Here is a 21,769-nt window from a genome sequence, read left to right as displayed (position 1 = left end):
AATGTAATGTAATTTATATTTTCTTAAATTTTAAAATGTTTTCTATCAAATGATTCCTACCTTTTGACTCTCCTTGCTAAATTTTTGGTGTTTTGAGTATTTACTTTTGTGTGTGTCGCAAATAAAAAAAAAAAAAAAAAAAAGAACTCTAAAAAAGCCTTCAGGTCTTAAAGGGTTAATTCAAATATATATATATATATATATATATATATATATATATATATATATATATATATATATATATATATATATATATATATGTCTTTGGTCAAATTAAGCTGTAAAATAAATAGTTTATCCCTTTAAATGCAATTGATTTTGAAAGATATCAACAAAAAAACGGGCAAAAAACTTTAAAAGCGATTTTCTCAGGTTTTCAATTGGAAAAAGAGGGCAGACGACCATAATTAAAATGGGTATATCTTTAAAACCATTCAAGGTATGACTTTTACTAGGATATCATTTTAAAGCTTATTGTCTCATCTTTCCATTGATACCAAAATCTCAATTTTGAAATTTGGGTCACTGTGACTCATTTTGCTGGATCAGGTCACATATAGCAACTGTACAGTAAAAGTACAGCAATATAGATCTTTTATCATATACCTTTTCTCAAACTAAGTTCATGCTCCACTTGTCACCATGATGGTAACCCCTCAAAAAAACCCACATGGGATAGATAGCAAAGCATTAAACACTACTAAATCCTCTACTTATTAATCTTGCAAAAAAAAAAAATTATACAACACTTAATTTGAGCATTTATTCTCCCTTTCAAGTGTCATGGCCAAGCATGCTGGGAAATAGCAATCCCTACCCAGTTTCAGGTACATTGAAGAATTAAAAGAAACAAGTTCGTAAAACTCAAAACAATGAAACAATTCAGATTACTTAAAATGTGTCAGTTTCGCAAATTAAAAAGAAAAAGAAAGTTTAAATACTTGTAAAATTCAATTTGATTGAACTAATTTGTTTAATTTGAGTTTGCCCTACTCAAACCAGTTAATTATTTTGAGTGTTTGGGTCAATTTTATTTTGATTAAAATTTATTTATTATAGTAAAAATAAAAATAAAAATTGTGTAAAAATAAGAGTGCAAGAAAGTGAAATTAGTGTGCAAAAAATATTATATTATAATATATTATATTATATTATATTATATTATATTATATTATATTATATTATATTATATACGTCAACTTTTGAAAACCTGTATTCCTGAAAAAAACATTACGTGTGTCATTAATGTTGCTATTAATGTTGTTAATTCCTTACACCTTGTCTACACCAGACGCAACTTTTTCCGCATCACATTGTGGCATGCCGCAACAGCTAAAAGCTGTCTACACTGAAGTTTGTCAAACTGACTGTTGCAAAGCACTTGGACTACGTCAGAAATAGAATGTGGGATTCTGTTTACTGTCAGGAATTTGTCGCATCATGGCGCGCCACATCCAGTGTAGACAATGTCACTGATTATATGGGTTCTATTGTCTTTTTGCCATGTGTAGACACAGTGTTATGCTTTAGTTATTTATCATCTGTGTTTTAGTGAGTAATTACAGAAAGAGTGCATTCACAACATGACTCATACATTTCAACAGTTTACTGCTTTTCCTCCATCCCTCCCCACTCACATTACCTTGTTTTTAGCTGAAGTGCCCACTGTAATTTGCAGTGATTGGCACTGCATGCCCCCTCTGCAGGATGCCCTTTTGTATGATCCCACCAGGCAAATAACAGGCCCTAAACGAGGGGCGCAGAGAGCAGAAGTGATTTGGTTTGTATAGGGGCACTATTGATTTAATTACATGGCTGTGTTGAGCCAGACTAGGAGCACAGGGATTAATTGGTCGTCACCCTGATTTGGACCCTGCTAATCAACATGCAGAATGCCGCAGGCAAACAAGTATGGTGGGAAGCAAAGAGATAGAGAAACATTTAGGGATAGGGATGGAAAGATCAAGATTGACTCAAGCAAATAGTGCCAGGAGCTCTGGAAATCGAGCAGATGAACATGGGCCAAGCATTTAATACATGCATGTGTAGTTTCTGCAATATAATGAGAGCACACATTCTGAGAGTGAAATAATCATCCTTTTTCCCAATGAATTAATGGACTTCATGTTCTGTTGAGATGTACTTTTTACTGACTTTATTTTTGAGTGCCAGAGACCCCTGTGATGGAGGCTACTAATAAAAATAATAATAACAGTATTTTGTAATTAACCTCTTATTTTACATTCAAATTCTTTTCTCCTGAGAAAAAGAAATAGTAATCTTAGTGTTTCCTTGTGTGTTTCAGAAAAGATCTCAATAATGCCTCAAGCTGTGCTCATACATTTCAATATGAACTGAACTAAACATTCTCCAAAGACCAATTTATCTGAGCTATGCTGTCCACATCGATTTTATAGCTCAATACTTTTACTGCATATCAAGAATTATTTTACAAAAAGAGTCTTATTTGTGTCTTCTTTGTAAGATAAATATCTGATACAAATTTAATGAGACATAACTGATAACTGTCATGATCAACGTCTGTTCCTGTCACATCCCGGACTACATTTCCCATGATCCTCCATTGCTTATCACCTGCAGTCACTTCACAATCACTCCACACTAATCACCACACCCAGCTGCACATCATTACCAGGACTATAAAGGACTCACACTCACACCACCAGTTTGCGAAGTCTTGATTACTCTGTGTGTCAATTCTAAGCGTTTCCCTGTGATTATCCTGTTTCCCTGTCTGTTCCTGTTCCTGCCTTTGACCCTTGCCTTGCCATCCTGTTCTGTGAATGATATCTGCCAGCCCTGATCTTCTGCCTGTATCTTGACCACGATTCTGCCTGTCCCTCGCTGTTCCTGTTTGCTCCTGATTGACCCTGCCTGTATGACTACGCTCACTTCTAATAAAACGCTGCAGTTGGATCTTACTCTGAGTCCTGCCTTCGTTACAGAAGACTTCGCCTTACCCAGATCCAGCAGCTTCGGTGAGCATGTCCAGCCTCAGCATGGACCCAGCATGGTGTCTCGTCAGCCTGCGTCAAGGTAACAGTACTCTCGAGGCACATATCCAGAAATTTTTGGGGATTGCTAATTTATCTGATCTGCCGGACCACGCCCTCATTGACTTCTTTACCTATGGATTAAACGAACCATTAAAGAACTGCTTACTTACCAATGGTCCCCGAGGGTCGCTCATGGAATTTCTGGACTTTGCCCTGTTCACTGTCGGTTCACTTTTTACTGTGGGTATCGCAGAGGAATGCGACACCACAGTGAATCACGTCATGGCGGCCGCTAAAGAGAACACTCACAAAATGGCGGCCACCACAACAACATCACATCACGTCTCCGCTGATCGCCCAGAGCAACGTCACGTCTCCGCTGATCGCCCAGAGCAACGTCACGTCTCCGCTGATCGCCCAGAGCAACGTCACGTCTCCGCTGATCGCCCAGAGCAACGTCACGTCTCCGCTGATCGCCCAGAGCAACGTCACGTCTCCGCTGATCGCCCAGAGCAACGTCACGTCTCCGCTGATCGCCCAGAGCAACGTCACGTCTCCGCTGATCGCCCAGAGCAACGTCACGTCTCCGCTGATCGCCCAGAGCCCGTTCCAGCCAGTGTATCCGTTCCCGAGCCCGCTCCAGCCAGTGAGTCCACTCCAGTCCAGCATGCTTTCCCTGTCAGTCCTGTGATGGCCAAGAGGGCTGTCTTCACTTTTTATGTCTTGGCTGTCATGCGTGCGTGGAGGATGTACTCGAGCTCTATGGACTTGGGAGCAGTCTGCCAGCCCGAGCCCGCTGTTGTCCCAGAGCGGCCCGCTGTTGTCCCAGAGCGGCCCGCTGTTGTCCCAGAGCGGCCCGCTGTTGTCCCAGAACGGCCCGCTGTTGTCCCAGAACGGCCCGCTGCCGTCCCAGAACGGCCCGCTGCCGTCCCAGAACGGCCCGCTGCCGTCTCAGAGCAGCCGTTTGCCCCGCTGGGTCGCTTCGCTCTCAAGTTCGCCGCTTGCAGCGCTCTCAAGTTCGCCGCTTGCAACGCTCTCAAGTTCGCCGCTTGCAACGCTCTCAAGTTCGCCGCTTGCAACGCTCTCAAGTTCGCCGCTTGCAACGCTCTCAAGTTCGCCGCTTGCAACGCACTCAAGTTCGCCGCTTGCAACGCACTCAGTTCGCCGCTTGCAACGCACTCAAGTTCGCCGCTTGCAACGCACTCAAGTTCGCCGGTTGCAACGCACCTCAGCTCTCTGGATGCGATGGACAAGATGGCTGTTTCGCCAGTGCCTACGGGCAAGATGGCCGCCCCTTTGGTGTCAAGGAACATAGGGGGTGTTCCAGCCATCGAGTCCGCTCCAGAACCTGTGCTACTTGCCCTGCCAGCGCCCCACGAGCTCCTTGTCCACGAATCGACCATGGCCACCGTTGATTTCCCCAAGAACTTTTGGGGGGGGGCCATATACCAGAGGGTGGGGAGCTTGTGGGTGGGGACCCTGCAAGGCCGCAACCATCAGCGTGCTCCGAACTGCTAGGGCCGCCCATGGACTATAAACCCCTATGGCCATTAATGGACTGTAGGCCACTAAGGCCATGTATGGACTCCGACCTACCGTGGCTGCTCAAGCCGCCTGACCTGCCGTGGCTGCCTAAGCCGCCTGACCTGCCGTGGTTGCCTGAACCACCCGATCTACCGTGGCCGCCCAGGCCACCTGACCTGCCGTGGCCGCCCGAGCCACCTGACCCACCGTGGCTGCCCGAGTTCCAGGGGCTGCATTGGAGATCCCGTTCCTGGCTGCTACTAGATCTCCAATGCACCCACCCCCCCCTCCCTAGCTGTTCCTTCACGTCGCGAGGACGCGCCTTCCGGGAGGGGGGCGTTATGTCATGATCAACGTCTGTTCCTGTCACATCCCGGACTACATTTCCCATGATCCTCCATTGCTTATCACCTGCAGTCACTTCACAATCACTCCACACTAATCACCACACCCAGCTGCACATCATTACCAGGACTATAAAGGACTCACACTCACACCACCAGTTTGCGAAGTCTTGATTACTCTGTGTGTCAATTCTAAGCGTTTCCCTGTGATTATCCTGTTTCCCTGTCTGTTCCTGTTCCTGCCTTTGACCCTTGCCTTGCCATCCTGTTCTGTGAATGATATCTGCCAGCCCTGATCTTCTGCCTGTATCTTGACCACGATTCTGCCTGTCCCTCGCTGTTCCTGTTTGCTCCTGATTGACCCTGCCTGTATGACTACGCTCACTTCTAATAAAACGCTGCAGTTGGATCTTACTCTGAGTCCTGCCTTCGTTACAATAACTAAGAAAATAATTTCATAATCGTTATTTTATTTCCTTTTTTAATGTAAATGTTCCTCTGAACAAGTCAAAATTATTGAACCCTCTTTTGTACAACTAAGTTAAATGCTTATTTGTGAGGTCAATTTTACCACAGCGCAAAAAAAAAGAAAAGTACAATGTGAACAAATCCAAATGAAGTTCAAATGCAAAAGCCACTAAACGCCACCTTGTTCAAAAATGAGATGATATTCAGCTAACGCTCTCCGCACATAGTGTATGTTCATCAAATACTTGGTTTGTTTGCAGAAACCATTAAACGCCACTTCCCTTTGTCAGCAAAAGCCTTTAAGTCCACAGAAGAAACAATCGGAAGATGCAAATCCAATCTTATGATTTCAAGATGAATGACGGAGTGCGTATGAGCCTATTTGAATTACCGAGCTTCAAGTTTTTATCATGTTTTGTCCATCGTTACAGTGGCAACGACAGGATTTTGTGTGTAGCAAGTAAACAGTGTTCCTTGTGCTGCTGTAAAACTGACAGAAACTGATGTTTTACTTTGTCTAGTTGTCCAAAGAAGTGGAAAACACACACATGGACTTTTTGGTTGCATGGACTGGTTTTGCAGCAAAAGACAAATTTGTTAAAGGTGCCATTGAATTGAAATTGAATTTACCTCGGCATAGTTGAATAACAAGAGTTCAGTATATGGAAAAGACATACACTGAGTTTCAAACTCCATTGTTTCCTCCTTCTTGTATAAATCTCATTTGTTTAAAAGACCTCCGAAGAACAGGCGAATCTCAACATAACACCGACTATTACATAACAGTCGGGATCATTAATATGTATGACCCCAATATTTGCATATGCCAGCCCATGATCAAGGCATTACACAAGGGCAGCCAGTATTAACGTCTGGATCTGTGCACAGCTGAATCATTAGACTAGGTAAGCAAGCAAGGACAATAGCGAAAAATGGCAGATGGAGCAATAATAACTGACATGATTCATGATAACATGATACTTTAAGTGATATTGGTAAATTGTCTTTCTAAATGTTTTGTTAGCATGTTGCTAATGTACTGTTAAATGTGGTTAAAGTTACCATCGTTTCTTACTGTATTCACGGAGACAAGAGCCGTCGCTATTTTCATTATTAAACACTTGCAGTCTGTATAATTCAAAAACACAACTTCATTCTTTATAAATCTCTCCAACAGTGTAGCATTAGCCCATTAGCCATGGAGCCCAGCCTCAAACTCATTCAGAATCAATGTAAACATCAAAATAAATACTATACTTACATAATTAGACATGCTGCATGACAAACACTTTGTAAAGATCCATTTTGAGGGTTATATTAGCTGTGTGAACTTTGTTTATGCAGTGATAGAGTCGAGAGCTCGGGAGGGGGCGGAGAGCGCGCGATTTAAAGGGACCGCAGCATTAATCGGCGCATTTCTAATTATGCCTCAAAATAGGCAATTAAAAAAAATTAATTAAAAAAAATCTATGGGGTATTTTGAGCAGACACATTCACGGGACACCTTAGACTTATATTACATCTTGTAAAAAAAACGTTCGATGGCACCTTTAAATACCAATTAATTGACTAAAGTGACACTTTTGAAAATAAGGCATTTCAATAACTGACTAACAACCTTTTCATTGCAGTTAAAATGAAATTACTGAACGTAAACATACTGTAGGTGTTACATATCCCGTGTCTCCCGGACTCCATTTCCCACAATCCTCCTGTTCTCCACACCTGCACTCACTTCCCTCATCATCCCCCCATCATCACTGATCATCATCACCTGGACTCCCTCGTCAGCACTCCCTTTATATATGGACTCACTCCCTTCACTTCTTATCTGTTAATGTGTATGTTAACCTGTGTTTGGAGGTTGTCTCCTCGTTTTACCAATAAAACCCGTTTTGCTTGTGGAAGCCCGTCTCTACAACACCAGACTGTTACAGTAGGAGCTTGGTAAAAAAAAAAAAAAAAAAATGCTCGTTCAAAAGAAAAGATGTCAGATGGACTTAGAGGTTTTTGCAATGAAACTCTTCAAATAGACGATTGGCAACTACTTACTTCTACACTAGAAATATACTAACTAATATAGAAAATATTTATTTAATTTCTTGCAGGTTATCATATTTTGTATCTGGGGTCACTTGATGGGCCCCCATATACTGTAACTTTTTTACATTGCATGCATGTTTTTTAAGGCAAAATTTCTCAAAAATTCTCATATTATTATAAACCCACTGAGCATCAACCAGACACAAAGTATGTATATTGCATATGTTTTTGAGAGATTAAAAGGGCCTTGGGGTCCCCAAGCAGAACATGAGGGTTAAAAGTTAAAGTGATAGCGTACTTTTGGAAATAATTTTTTATTTTTTTTTTTAACAAAGATAGATTAAACTTGTGCATTTTGTTGGTTGTTCAACTTTTTGCGCATTATTACTCATACATTTTTAAAACTCCTTTTTGGTTATCTCTATAGTAATTACTTGGGTGTAACAAGGTTTGTAAAAAAGTCAACAATGCATAGTGTGTGTTTCTCTCAAGTGTGTGGCATTTTTATGCTTTTGCACAAGTTTATCTCGTTTTGTGTTTTGACAGGTGTTCGGGACTCCGTATCGCACACGCCACAGACAGATGACCCCTCTCAAACAGCCGAACCCCCTGTCTTGCTTGACCTCCCCATAAACAGATCCACAATGCCGTGAGTCAACATGCACACATCCACAAAAACCACATTCCTTTGGTCAGCGTGTCTTGAACATTTAGAATTGCAGAGGTAGTGGTCCATTTAGGAGGAAAGTATGTATGGACTTTATAATGCACCCACAACTGCACTCAGCCCTGCTGAAGCAAATGCCAGAATGACACAAATTATAGACTCAATTCCTGACTCCAAGTAAGCAAGCATTTAGCTTCTGCGAGAGCAGCCTGCACCTCTCTATTTTCCTCTCTCTCCATCTTCCCGGCTGACTCGTGAGACAGGTAGATTTAGTTTGACAAAGGTCAGTAATATATTCCTCTCAGAGAGCTCAGCTAATAAGCTGTGAATGAAGATCTTTGTTAATAAAGTGTCTGGCGAGTTCCTGCTCACAAAAGCAGCTCTGTCACGGTAATTGCTCCATCATTAGCATCCCAGCCACGTCAAAGTGCTAAGTCAGTCATTAGCCGAGGGAATAACGCATTCAGAGATTTCGTTGCAAGCAGGTGATAACATCATCTTTGATTTGCCCAATCGTAAACCAAGCACATAATAAGGACATTCAGGACTGGTTGCACAAAGCCATAGGTAGCCAAAAATATTCCTATACAGACTTACGATAAAATATGTAAGGGCTAGCGCTTTAAAAAAGCACCGGTGGCTTGTGCTGACTCTAAACTGGATATTTAAAGGTGCTCTATGTAAAAAATATTTTGACTGTATTAAAGCATAAAAATACCATAATATGTTTGCAGAGATGAAGCAAGTTTCTTGTTTCTCCAAAAGACAATTATTCTACTTTTAAATGTGCGTTCCATGTCAGAATGTCTATTTTTGTTTTGGTCTGTGTTATCTGAGCCACTGCCAGTTTACCCAATAATATTTCGACACTCTGGGTTGCCAGATGGCAGAAAACACAGCGATGGAAGCCAGCAAAAGAACTGGGACAAAGATCGCAAATTCTACCTGACCTTAAATGCCTTGGCAATAAAAAGAGTGCAAACGTATACATTAGCTGAACTTATACTGTAAGGTTCATCGCTTTCCATTGTCAATTACACTCATTTCTGTTGTATGTCCTCAATCTGGCACCCTGAGTGAGCGTTGAGTCTGAGAGGGAGGGAGCGGGGAAACGACTCTCTCCAATATTTTGAATTTGGACTGCAGTACCCACTTCAACTGATAGCAGTCAATGTCACATACTGCACCTTTAAATGGTAGCAGAAGTGTTAAGTGTCTTAAAGGTGCCCTAGCACTTCTTTTTAAAAGATGTAATATAAGTCTAAGGTGTCCCCTGAATGTGTCTGTGAAGTTTCAGCTCAAAATACCCCATAGATTTTTTTAAATTAATTTTTTATCTGCCTATTTTGGGGCATCATTAACTATGCACCAATATATAGGTTGCGGCCCCTTTAATTGCCTTGAACAGCATAAACATAGTTTACACAGCTAATATAACCCTCAAAAAATGGACCTTTACAAGATGTTCGTCATGCATGCTGCATGCATACATCGGATCATGTGAGTATTGTATTTATTTGGATGTTTACATTTGATTCTGAATGAGTTTGAGGCTGTGCTCCATGGCTAAAGCTAACATTACACACTGTTGGAGAGATTTATAAAGAATGAAGTTGTGTTTATGCATTATACAGACTGCAAGTGTTTAAAAATGAAAACTGTCTCTTGTCTCCGTGAATACAGTAAGAAACGATGGTAACTTTAACCACATTTAACAGTACATTAGCAACATGCTAATGAAACATTTAGAAAGACAGTTTACAAATATCACTAAAAATATCATGATATCATGGATCATGTCAATTATTATCGCTCCATCTGCCATTTTTCACTATTGTCCTTGCTTGCTTACCTAGTCTGATGATTCAGCTGTGCACATCCAGACGTTCTGCCCTTGTGTAATGCCTTAACATGGGCTGGCATATGCAAATATTGTGGGCGTACATATTAATGATCCCGACTGTTACATAACAGTCAGTGTTATGTTGAGATTTGCCTGTTCTTCTGAGGTCTTTTAAACAAATGAGATTTATATAAGAAGGAGGAAACAATGGAGTTTGAAACTCAGTGTATGTCTTTTCCATGTACTGAACTCTTGTTATTCAACTATGCCAATATAAATTCAATATTTAACTGTAGGGCACCTTTAAGATAAATAAAGGCATATGTGTTAGCTGTGGTATTTTATTTTGTTTTGACTGAAATGAATCCATGGCAACTTTTCAATGGCCGTCAATGGAGAAAGATGCAGCCAGATGTTGTAGTTACGATATCTACCAGTAGAGACTAACTAGCTAGACCTTGACCCCTCAGATACAGAATTATTGGCATCATTGGTAAATATAATCAAAGAAGGCTGTGAAAATAAATCTGCATTGTTTTTTTTGATAATGTGGGGGGGGATTCACATTATGAAATGTTTTTCTCTAATACACATTGGCCACAATTATTGGTACCTCTAGAAATCTGTATGAGTAAAAAATATCTGAAGTATATCCCCCTTTATATTTACAGCTTTTAGCACATTACAGTGACTAGGAACATGAAATTATCCAGACTTCCTGTCTATGACGTCCTGTTTGACAATAGTATAAATATGAGGAAACACAAAGGCCAAATTTCCTTAATCATCCATCACATTGAGTAAAACCAAAGAATATAGTTCTGATGTGCAGCGAAAGATTGTTGAGCTTCACAAAATAGAAAGTGGCTGTAAGAATAAAGCTAAAGCTTCAGGGCAATTAAGAAGCTCCAATCAACAGGAAATGTTACAAATCTACATAGAAGAGGACGTGTGTCTGTATTGTCTATTGGCAAGGAGGAGAGTTTGAGTGGCCAAAGACTGTTCAAGGATCACAGCTGGAGAATTGCAGAAAATAGTTGAGTTATGGAGTCAGAAAGCCTCAAAAAAATATATATGAAAAAGCACCTACATCAACACAAGTTGTTTGGGAGGGTTTCAAGAAAAATCATCCAAAAACAAACTAAAGCATATTCAGTTGTCAGACACGACTGGAAGTGGTTCGATGGTCAGATGAAACTACATGCAAATATGCAAAACCACAAGATGGGTCTGGTGTGCACAGGAATAAAAATTACCCCCTGTCCTCAGTTAAATATACTGCTGGATCTTTAATGTTGTGGGACTATTTTTCTGCTGGAGGTCCTCGACATCTTGTTCATCTTGTTCAGCATCATGGATTCTATCAAATACTAACAGATAAAAAATTGAAACCTGACCGCCTCTGCTAGAAATCTGATTATGGGCCATGGTTGGATCTTTCATCAGGACAGTGATCCAAAACAAACATCAAAACCAACACAAAAATGGGTCACTGTGCACAAAATAAATCTTCTGCCATAGCCATGCCCAGTCCCCTGACCTGAATCCCGTAGAAAACTGAATAGGAAAGTGTATCATTTGAAAGATTTTTTTGTGAATTTTTTTTTAATTTTCTTTGTTCATATTTACCAAGGGTGCCAATAATTCTGACCAAGACTGTATAGGCAAAATGTTTTACTCTGGATCATATCATTATTTAAAATTATGCTGCTGTGTAATTATTCCACAATGCACTGAAGCTGCATGACCACCTTAGGATGTGCATACATTTTAAATAATTCAATTATTCCTTCCATAATCAATGATTCACTCATGCAGAAACATAAATATTTCTACCAGTGAAAGTCTTGTGCTCTACCTTCACACTTCTTGCCAAGTTTATCCATTTCTTTTTTCTTTGTACTTTCTCATAGACCTGCCCGTGACGCGCCTGACCGATGCACTAGCCACTTTGATGCTGTTGCCCAGATTCGAGGGGAGGCCTTCTTTTTCAAAGGTAAGAACGCTCAGAAGTCCAGGGTGAAATGAATTTAACAATCGATGATGTATGAGGTTATACATCCTTTTGTGTGTATAAACTACAAAACATCTGTTTAAAAAAGAAAAACTAGACTTAATCTGTCTTGTGTTCTAATATTTTTACATTGTTAAAATAAAATCAATTTAACAGAATGCATAATTGCAAAAGAAATTATAACTATAATTGATAGTAAGATATTCCGACTCGTCGTCATGTGACATATCTTGAATTTGAGGTTGTTTTTTGAACTTTAGTTTCATTTTCTGACCTGGTTAGAATTAGTAGAGTTAATTATTAAAACAGAGAAGAAAAATGTGCAAGTGGGGTGAGAAGAAAAACAATTCAATCATTATCTTTAGTATATATTTTTTATACTATCTTATTCTATATTATTCTATTTAAAAAGAAATAAAATGTTAAATAAATGTTTGCTGCTTAAGTAAATGTATCTTGTTGTAAGTATTTTATAAATATTGATTAAAAAATATTTTTTGCATTATCAATCTATTTTAGTATTTTCAGTTTATTTTTGTTTTCTATTTATTCTATTTTTTCTACATTTTATTTCTGTTAGTTGACAACACTTCTAACCTTTATTCATCTAATATTTATTTATATTTTTTTACTGTCTGCATTTTGATACATTATCATTTGCATGTTGTATTTGTTTGGCTGTTTCTGCCAGCTGGGCACCCTCCTACCCACTGCCCCGGGCATGCATACATTCCTCGCTTTATTAACCAATGTCCCTTATACATCATGTGATTGCACATAATTACACCATAAGCTTACATAAACACAAATAATAACACATTCTTACTGTCAAACCTCTCATCAGGGAAGTATTTTTGGCGTCTGACACGTGAAAAGCACCTGGTGTCGTTAAGGCCAGCTCAGATCCATCGCTTCTGGAGAGGCCTGCCTGCCAACCTGGACAGTGTTGATGCTGTATATGAGAGACCTGGAGACCATAGGATAGTGTTCTTTAAAGGTAAATGCCTGGATCATTAAAATTGATTTAATATAACCTTTTAGTATAACCTTTTGCATATTTGTAACTACATTTTAACTGGTTTGTCTCACCTTAAGTATTACACTTTGACACATGACTCACCCTGAACTGTTTATAGACATGATGCTACAGATATTATTGGTACCTGAAGTCATGCAGCTTGTCTCAGAGATGTAAACATTTTCCAAAAAAATATAACATTTCCAGAATAATTACCTTTAAAAAATGCATGGTTGCAAATTAAACATCCAACTGATTTAATTAAACTTTGTTCCAAACATTACTTTTAAGGGGTTTTATGTTGATCATTAATAATGTTGACGATTGCATCTTAAAGGTAGGCTAGGCAATTTCTGTTATTCTGGTTGAAACTCTCTTCACATCCCAAAAGTAATCAATAATAGAAGTGGTCTCATTATTAAAAAAATACATATATCTTCTCTGGAAGCCTCAGGACCAAAAAATGTTCGTCCAATCATTGCATTGTACTTTGAAATGTACGTTCCGTGTCAGAATGTCTGTTTTTGTTTTGGTCTGTGTTATCCTGGTCACTGCCAATTTACCCAATAGTATTTTGACATGTCAGGTTGTCGCCATATTGCCCCAAGCAAATTAACTATGTCAGAAATCGCAGATTCTTCATGACCCAAAAAGCCTAAGCAATTAAAGGGGGCAATTTTTCTAGGCTTGATTGTGTTTTTGGGGCGCAGTTTAACATGTTTTAATGTTTTGTTTTTTTGAAAACGCTGTATTTTTCATATATTTTACCTTTATTCTACACCTCTGTTTCCACTGTTATATGAACGGCTCATTTGACTTCCTACTTCTATGAAGCCACTCCCTCCGAAATATGCAATGTGCTCAGATTGGTTAGCGGGCCCAGTGTAATCCAGAGCCATCGTGATTCGCTGAAGCGTCCGGAAACGCCCCTTACCATTTGTTACCCGTGTTATGAAATATTCGGTGTCTGAGATTTTCGGTGACACTGGGCGGAGCTTACATGAATATTCACGAGTTTCCTGTTTTGAGTTAAAGCGCCACTGAAAATGTTAGTGCACGCTCTTCGGCTTACATTAAAGCATATGTTATAAAGCATTAAAGCTTAATTAGCATATGTTTCAGCGGTAAACGATGTCAAGCTTATATTCTAACTGTTATTGATGCACAAGATTTTATATATAAGCTATATTGTTTTATGTCGTGTCATGTGTTAGCTATGTTTGATATGAACACAGCCAATGATTCACCAGAGTTGTCGTTAGGATTCGCTAAACGAGCCAATAGCGTTTTAAGTAGCCTATTTTTGTTGTTTCTGTATTACCTTGAGTCTTTTAAGCATATAGTTTTGAAAGTTTGCCAAAATGTATGCTAGCATAATAATATTAATTGTAAACTCCTGTGGTGAGGGCAGCAGTAAACTTTCCTAGTTTGCAGAACTTGAAGCACTTCTAATCTGGGTATACTTGAATTTCTATATGTAATGTTTCAAAAATTGCACACATGCAAGAAAACATGTTAATGTACTTTATATATAGTTTATTTATTATCCAAATAGGCCACAGTGAATTATGCATGCAATAACTAATATAATATCTATAGCCAATATTCTTTAATTCCCAAATATGACTTTTGCCAGTAAATATCCTTGTACACCAGACAAAGCAGACACTTTTATTTTTCACTTTATTTTGAACATGACAGTGTATTAAAAATTGTAATACTACATGTTTGTTGTATGTCATTTTATTATATATTTCAGATTGAATGCGTCAGTAGCAAAGGCTGGTATCACTGGAATCACAAGAGCAGTCCAAACTTTAATTTGTCTGGGATCCCAAGACCCTGTGTAAAGTGTGTTAATCTGCTTGCTATGAATAGAAACATTAGACAGTGATATTTGCTTCCCTGCAGCACGTTCACTATATGGAGAAGACAATGGCAAAAGTATGAGAAATGTTATTGTTATGTGGATAATCATATATATATATATACATACTACTGTGATTGTTTTGTCATTTCTTAATTGCTTGCTCAGTTGGTAAACATTTTTAAAGAGACTTTATTAAATCCTAAAGTTGAGTTTTTTGTTTTTTTTTTCATATTATTAGGAAACATTCTCAATCTTTTTTCCCACAAAATGATGCATTTCATTGACCATAAAAAAAAAAAAAAAAAAATTAATGTGGAAAAAACATGAAGCACTGTGAATCAGGATTCAGTTTAACACAGTGGTGATATGAAACTATATGGAACTAAATGATCAAACCAGCAGTATATTCACAATGAAATGTATAAATTCTATTCTACAAGCTTTCCATAACAATTACAATTTTTTTTATGTTAAATAAGCTGCTAAAATAATAGACCATGTAGTAATTTGCATATCTGTAATATCAAAGATGAAAGTAAATAATGATAGTAGTTTCACTTTGAATAAAAAATAGCAACTGATTCTGTGTTGGAATTTTATTCACAACTGAGAAGAAGTCACGACATATGACATATTTAGTTAGCAAAAACACTTGTATTTAAACACACTTTACACAGGGTCTTGGGATCCCAGAAAAATGAAAGTTTGGACTGCTCTTGTGATTCCAGTGATACAAGCCTTACTGACACATTCAGTCTGAAATATATAATAAAATGACATTACAACAAACATGTATTATTAAAATTTTTAATACACTGTCATGTTCAAAACAAAGTGAAAAATAAGAAAAAAGTCTGCTTTGTCTGGTGTACAGGGATATTTATTGGCAAAAGTCATATTTGGGAATGAAAGAATATTGGCTATAGATAATATATTAGTTATCACATGTGTAATTCACCATGGCCTATTTGGATAATAAATAAACTATATTTAAAGTACATTAACATGTTTTCTTGCAGGTGTGCAATTTATTTTTGAAACATTACATATAGAAATTCAAGTATACCCAGATTAGAAGCGCTTCAAGTTCTGCAAACTAGGAAAGTTTACTGCTGCTTTCACCACAGGAGTTTACAATTAATATTATTATGCTACCATACATTTGGCAAACTTTCAAAATTATATACTTAAAAGACCCAACAAATATAGGCTACTTTAAACGCTATTGGCTCGTTTAGCGAATCCTAACGACAACTCTGGTGAATCATTGGCTGTGTTCATATCAAACATAGCTAACACATGACATGACATAAAACAATATAGCTTGTATATAAAATCTTGTGCATCAATAACAGTTAGAATATAAGCTTGACATCGTTTAACGCTGAAACGTCTCGGTTACATAGGTAACCCTCGTTCCCTGAAGGAGGGAACAGAGACGTACGTCGGACAGACCGACGAATAGGAATCTCGCTAGAGAGGCCAATCTACTTCGAGTGTAACTAAACGAGCCAATGCACATTGGCATGCAATCATATGCATCAGCTGCTTACCTCGCAGCGCGGGTATATAATGAGCAGCAGGTGCGTTGCATCTTCAGGTTTTCGCTGAGAAGCCGATCCGAGCAGGCGGCAGCATCAGCAGGACAACGCCTGTGGTGACGGGACGTACGTCTCCGTTCCCTGCTTCAGGGAACGAGGGTTACCTATGTAACCGAGACGTTCCCATTCAGTCGGTCACGTTCGACGTACGTCGGACAGACCGACGAATAGGAATCCCTACCAAAGCGCCACAGGAGCTGCCCTCTTCCAGCGCTCTGTCGTGAGCCACCTGAACCCCCTTGCCTAAGGACGGTGGGACCAGGCTCACGCAGAGAGGGTCGATCACTGTTGTTCCCAAAAACCCACTCAGTGCGACAATTGGATAACGCTGGGAAAGCGTAGCCTTACCTGCGATAAGGAACGCTGCGGAAGCCATATCCTTCCCCGAAGGAGTTATATGGATAAGTACATATGGACTAACCTTGTAGGTTGTACAACATAAGGAAGAACTGGGGTGACTCCACTCGATGAGAGATGGGTTCTCCCAGAGGGAAAGACACGGGCTTCGTTTAGGAGCAGCCGTGGAAAAAGCCATATGGGATCCCCGTAGGGTCACACATATGGAACCCAGCCTAAATCCAGTTCTCAAGGATACAACGGAGTATAGGCCTGGCGCCAGACGCTCCGCCACGTCGGCTGCCGAAGGGTAACCGGAGGACTCAACAGGGTCTGCCCGTAGGGACTCTCTGGAGAATAGAATGCGCATGTAGCGCAGCAAGCCGACACTAAGCCGGGGCCTCTCCGTGCCTCTGACCTGAGGCGAGAACACGGGAGGAGACCGGCTCGACACGAAGGCTATAGTATCTAGCGAACGTGTTAGGTGTCGCCCAGCCCGCAGCTCTACAAATGTCTGTTAGCGAGGCGCCACGAGCCAGCGCCCAGGAGGATGCCACACCTCTCATGGAGTGGGCATGCAACCTGAGCGGGCAGGGCACGCCCTGAGCTTGGTAAGCAAGGGCGATGGCATCCACTATCCAGTGGGCCATCCTCTGCTTGGAGACAGCCTTTCCCTTCTGCTGGCCTCCGTAACAGACAAAGAGCTGGTCTGAGGTCCTGAAGCTTCGAGTTCTGTCTAAGTACAGTCGCAAGGCGCGAACTGGACAGAGCAAAGCCAGGGCTGGGTCTGCCTCCTCCGAGGGCAGCGCTTGCAGGCTCACTACCTGGTCCCTGAAGGGAGTGGTAGGAACCTTGGGCACGTAGCCAGGCCGGGGTCTCAGTACCACGTGGCTGTCACCCGGCCCGAACTCTAGGCACGATTCGTCGACCGAAAATGACTGCAGGTCCCCTACTCCTGAGTGATTGGCACCCGGAACGTGCCGCGTTGCCACGCCCATCTCGGGACTCGGCCGTGAAGCCAGTGCTGAAGCGGTCTCATATGAAGCAGACCGAGCGGTGTTACAGCCGCTGCAGCCGCCATATGCCCCAGGAGCCTCTGAAAAAACTTCAGTGGGACCGCTGTCCTGCCATTGAACGTATTCAGGCAGTTCAACACCGACCGAGCACGTTCCTCTGTGAGGCGTGCTATCTGTTCGACCGAATCCAACTCCATACCGAGAAAAGAGATCCTCTGCACTGGGGCGAGTTTGCTCTTCTCCCAGTTGACCTGAAGCCCCAACCGGCTGAGGTGCCTGAGCACTAAGTCCCTGTGTTCGCACAACTGATCCCGAGACTGTGCTAGAATGAGCCAGTCGTCCAGGTAGTTGAGAATGCGAACACCCTGTTCTCTCATGGGAACAAGGGCTCCCTCCACGACTTTCGTGAAGACGCGGGGAGACAGGGCCAGCCCGAAGGGTAAGACTCTGTACTGATATGCTCGACCTTCGAACGCGAATCTCAGGAATGGCCTGTGTCGCGGAAGAATCGAAACATGAAAGTACTCGTCCTTCAGGTCGATCGCTGCAAACCAATCTTGGGGACGGATGCACTCGAAAATGCGTTTCTGCGTAAGCATTTTGAACGGTAGCTTGTGAAGGCTCCGATTCAAAACTCGCAGGTCCAAGATCGGTCGTAACCCGCCGCTTTTCTTGGGTACAATGAAGTAGGGGCTGTAGAACCCTGACCTCAAATCGGCTGGAGGGACCAGCTCTATCGCGTCCTTCGCCAGTAGGACTGCGATCTCCGCACGCAGAACAGGGGCATCGACATCTTTCACTGAAGTGAAGAGGACGCCCCTGAACTTGGGGGGACGCCGGGCGAACTGAATCGCATAGCCGAGCCTGATGGTCCAGAGGAGCCAGCGAGACGGACTGGGAAGCGCTAGCCAGGCTCCCAGAGACCGCACCAGCGGCACCAAGGGGACCACCGGCGTACCCGCCGCGGGGCAGCGAGGTGGAACGCAGGGACGCGGCCCGGGATGCTCTCTGTGTGAGGCGGCCCGAAGCGGGGTCACAGTGTTCTGTGCAACACTTACCTGCTTCCACGGGTGGACAGAGGGAGCAGTCGAGGATTTGCTTACCTGCTGCTCGCTGCTGTCCGCTGGCGACAGAAGAGGTGGATGAGAGTGGTGAGGTTCTAGCCCTCCCACTGCTCTCCGAGCCCTCTTCGGACCCGGAGATAAAGGAAACTGCTCTTTTATTGAAAATTTGGGTACCGCTGGTTGTTGAGCCAGCGGCGGAACAAAAGGAAACAACAAAAGATTCTCCACCCGGCCCTCCTCCAGGGGAAGGAGCGGTGCAGTCACCACCTCCTGAAGAGCAGTCCCCTCCATCTCCGGGTCGCCCGTCCTAGGGCCGCTTGGACTTGGCCTTGCCACCCTTCTTCTTGGGGGGTGGCTGGACGGGCTGGGCACCCCGCCCGCGACCGGCTCCACGGCGCCGCTTGGATGGAGGCTGCTGCTGCTGGGGCGCGGGAGCGGGGGCGGCTGCAGGGGGGCGCCCTCGGCGACGGGTAGTCTGAGGTGCCGCCGGCGGTGGAGGTGCAGCAGCTGACCGCCTCGGCAGGATGTGACTGATGGCCTCAGACTGCCTTTGTACAGCCGAGAACTGTTGGGCAAAGTTCTCGACCGCGTCGCCGAAAAGGCCGGTCTGGGACACGGGGGAATTAAGAAACCTGACCTTGTCGGTATCCCTCATGTCCGCAAGACACAGCCAGAGATGGCGTTCCTGGACCACCATAGTGGACATCGCACGACCCACTGACCGCGCCGTAACCTTCGTCGCTCGAAGCGCGAGGTCCGTCGCGGCACGAAGTTCCTGGAGAACTTGTGGATCATGACCACCCTCGTGCAGGTCCCTCAGTGCCTTGGCCTGATGGACCTGCAACAACGCCATAGCGTGTAAGGCAGAGGCAGCTTCCCCACAGGCCTGATAAGATCCGACGAGTACTTACAGGCCCGGGAAGGGAGAGACGGCTCCCCCCGCCAGGTGGAGTTAGGGCACAGTTGCATAGCAACGGCCCGTTCCACAGGGGGTATGCGCGTGTAACCCTTCGCTGCCCCGCCATCAAGGGTGGTGAGGGAGGAGGACCCACCGACACGGTTTCGGGCAGTAAAAGGTGCCGTCCACGTGCCTGTGAGCTCCTCATGCACCTCCGGGAAGAAGGGCACTGGGGTGGGGGGCTGAGAACCAGCCCTGGCCACCCCGAGATACCAGTCATCCAACCTCGACCCTGTTGGCGGCCCGGGAAAGCATAGCCATCATTTCCGGGTCCGTGTCGGCACCAGGTAACGACCGCATCCAGAAACACACAAGTAGAACGACATCTTTAAAAAGACGCGAACTACTCGTGTTAGCTCTTTCAAGGACTGACTCTTTTAGGTGCTGAAGCACGCAGGGGAATAGCCGCTGCAGCACAGACAGGGAATGTGCAGCCTGTCGTGTGCACTCTCCTTGAAGGCGCTCCTCTTACCAGCTGTAACAACAGCTTTTTAGCGCTCTAGGCGCACCGTTTCACCAGCCGTGAGAACGGCCTTCACGCTGATTACAGCTTGCTCAATCAAACAAAAGGCAAAAACAAAAACAAAAGGAGAATCGGCCCCGCTGCTGCGCTGTCCGCCTGCACCTCGCAACAAAGAGACGTCTTGAAGAGAGACTCGTTCACCACACTCGCTTTCAGTAGCTGTCTTCATAGAAGGTTTGGCTCCGAAGCGAAAAGCTGAAGATGCAACGCACCTGCTGCTCATTATATACCCGCGCTGCGAGGTAAGCAGCTGATGCATATGATTGCATGCCAATGTGCATTGGCTCGTTTAGTTACACTCGAAGTAGATTGGCCTCTCTAGCGAGATTCCTATTCGTCGGTCTGTCCGACGTACGTCGAACGTGACCGACTGAATGGGAACATATGCTAATTACCTTTAATGTAAGCCGAAGAGCGTGCACTAACATTTTCAGTGGCGCTTTAAATCTAAACAGGAAACTCGTGAATATTCATGTAAGCTCCGCCCAGTGTCACCTGAAAATCTCAGACACCGAATATTTCATAACAACGGTTACGTGGGCTTTGGTTATATTGTATGTTCAATTTGATTATATTGCTGTATCAAATTGAGCCCGAATCAGACCCAGATGAACAGCAGAAGAATTTAAGAATGGTATTTCATTTAGTATTTGTGTCAAAGTGTTTGGATGCTGTCACTGCTGTTTGTTAGCTTTCAATATACGGTTTTATCCTGATTAAAGCTTTACTGTAGCCAAATACATGACTGAGTAGTTGCATTTTTGTAAAGGTAGCGTTTAATTTAGGGCATGAACAACTGTTTGTCTATGAACATATAAGTTTGGTGTATATGTCCTTGATGCAACCAAAAAATACCAACAGAACTATACGTTTAAAAGACATGTACAAACAATAAAACGTACTTACAGATTGAAGCCAATAAATAGCAGCTTCTGCTTTTAAAGTGGGAACTGCTCCATCTTTCAGTAAAAGCTTAGCTTTGTGCAAATCCAGCATTGAACTCGTGTAGATTCAGGAAGCTGTCTTCCGCGCCGCATCCAGTGTAGAAAATATCACAGATTATAATGGGTTCTATTATCTTTTGACGCGCCGCGCCGCTCGCGTCCGGTGTACACAACTCTTCCGCTTTCATTATGCTGCATGACAGGGCCATGCCCCTTTTGTTGCATGTTCCCGGGGGGCGTGTTTTGCAGGGTTTATGATGTCACCAACCCGGGAAGAAGCTCATTGTAGTCCAAACCGGTCGTTTTTGTAGGCAATAAACTGCCATAACTTTAAAAGACAATATCTCAGTTTGCATTGAACTTTCAGCGCTGTAACTTTGCAGATACTGTTTATGCTCAAGCAGCAACATTACACACTAACTAAAGTTAAAAAAGTGAAATCGCATTGAACCAAAACATGGCAAACATATACATTAGCTAAACAACTTAATTTCACTTGACCCTGCTGCATGTCCTCAA

The 21,769-nt window shown here is 42.5% G+C and overlaps 1 protein-coding gene across 1 annotated transcript in view; it reads left to right on the top strand.

Moving 5' to 3' along the window:
* Positions 1 to 21,769, top strand: part of mmp17a (matrix metallopeptidase 17a) — a 58,822-nt gene that overhangs the window by 30,607 nt on the left and 6,446 nt on the right. Inside the window, exons 5-7 of the mRNA XM_067376156.1 lie at positions 7,943 to 8,045; positions 11,820 to 11,902; positions 12,765 to 12,917. Coding sequence (XP_067232257.1) covers positions 7,943 to 8,045; positions 11,820 to 11,902; positions 12,765 to 12,917 — 339 coding nt within the window. The remainder of the gene's footprint in view (positions 1 to 7,942; positions 8,046 to 11,819; positions 11,903 to 12,764; positions 12,918 to 21,769) is intronic.

The sequence above is a fragment of the Chanodichthys erythropterus genome, chromosome 22 (assembly GCF_024489055.1).
Source record: "Chanodichthys erythropterus isolate Z2021 chromosome 22, ASM2448905v1, whole genome shotgun sequence".
Classification (NCBI taxonomy): Eukaryota; Metazoa; Chordata; class Actinopteri; order Cypriniformes; family Xenocyprididae; genus Chanodichthys; species Chanodichthys erythropterus.
This window is presented reverse-complemented; position numbering and strand designations above follow the sequence as displayed.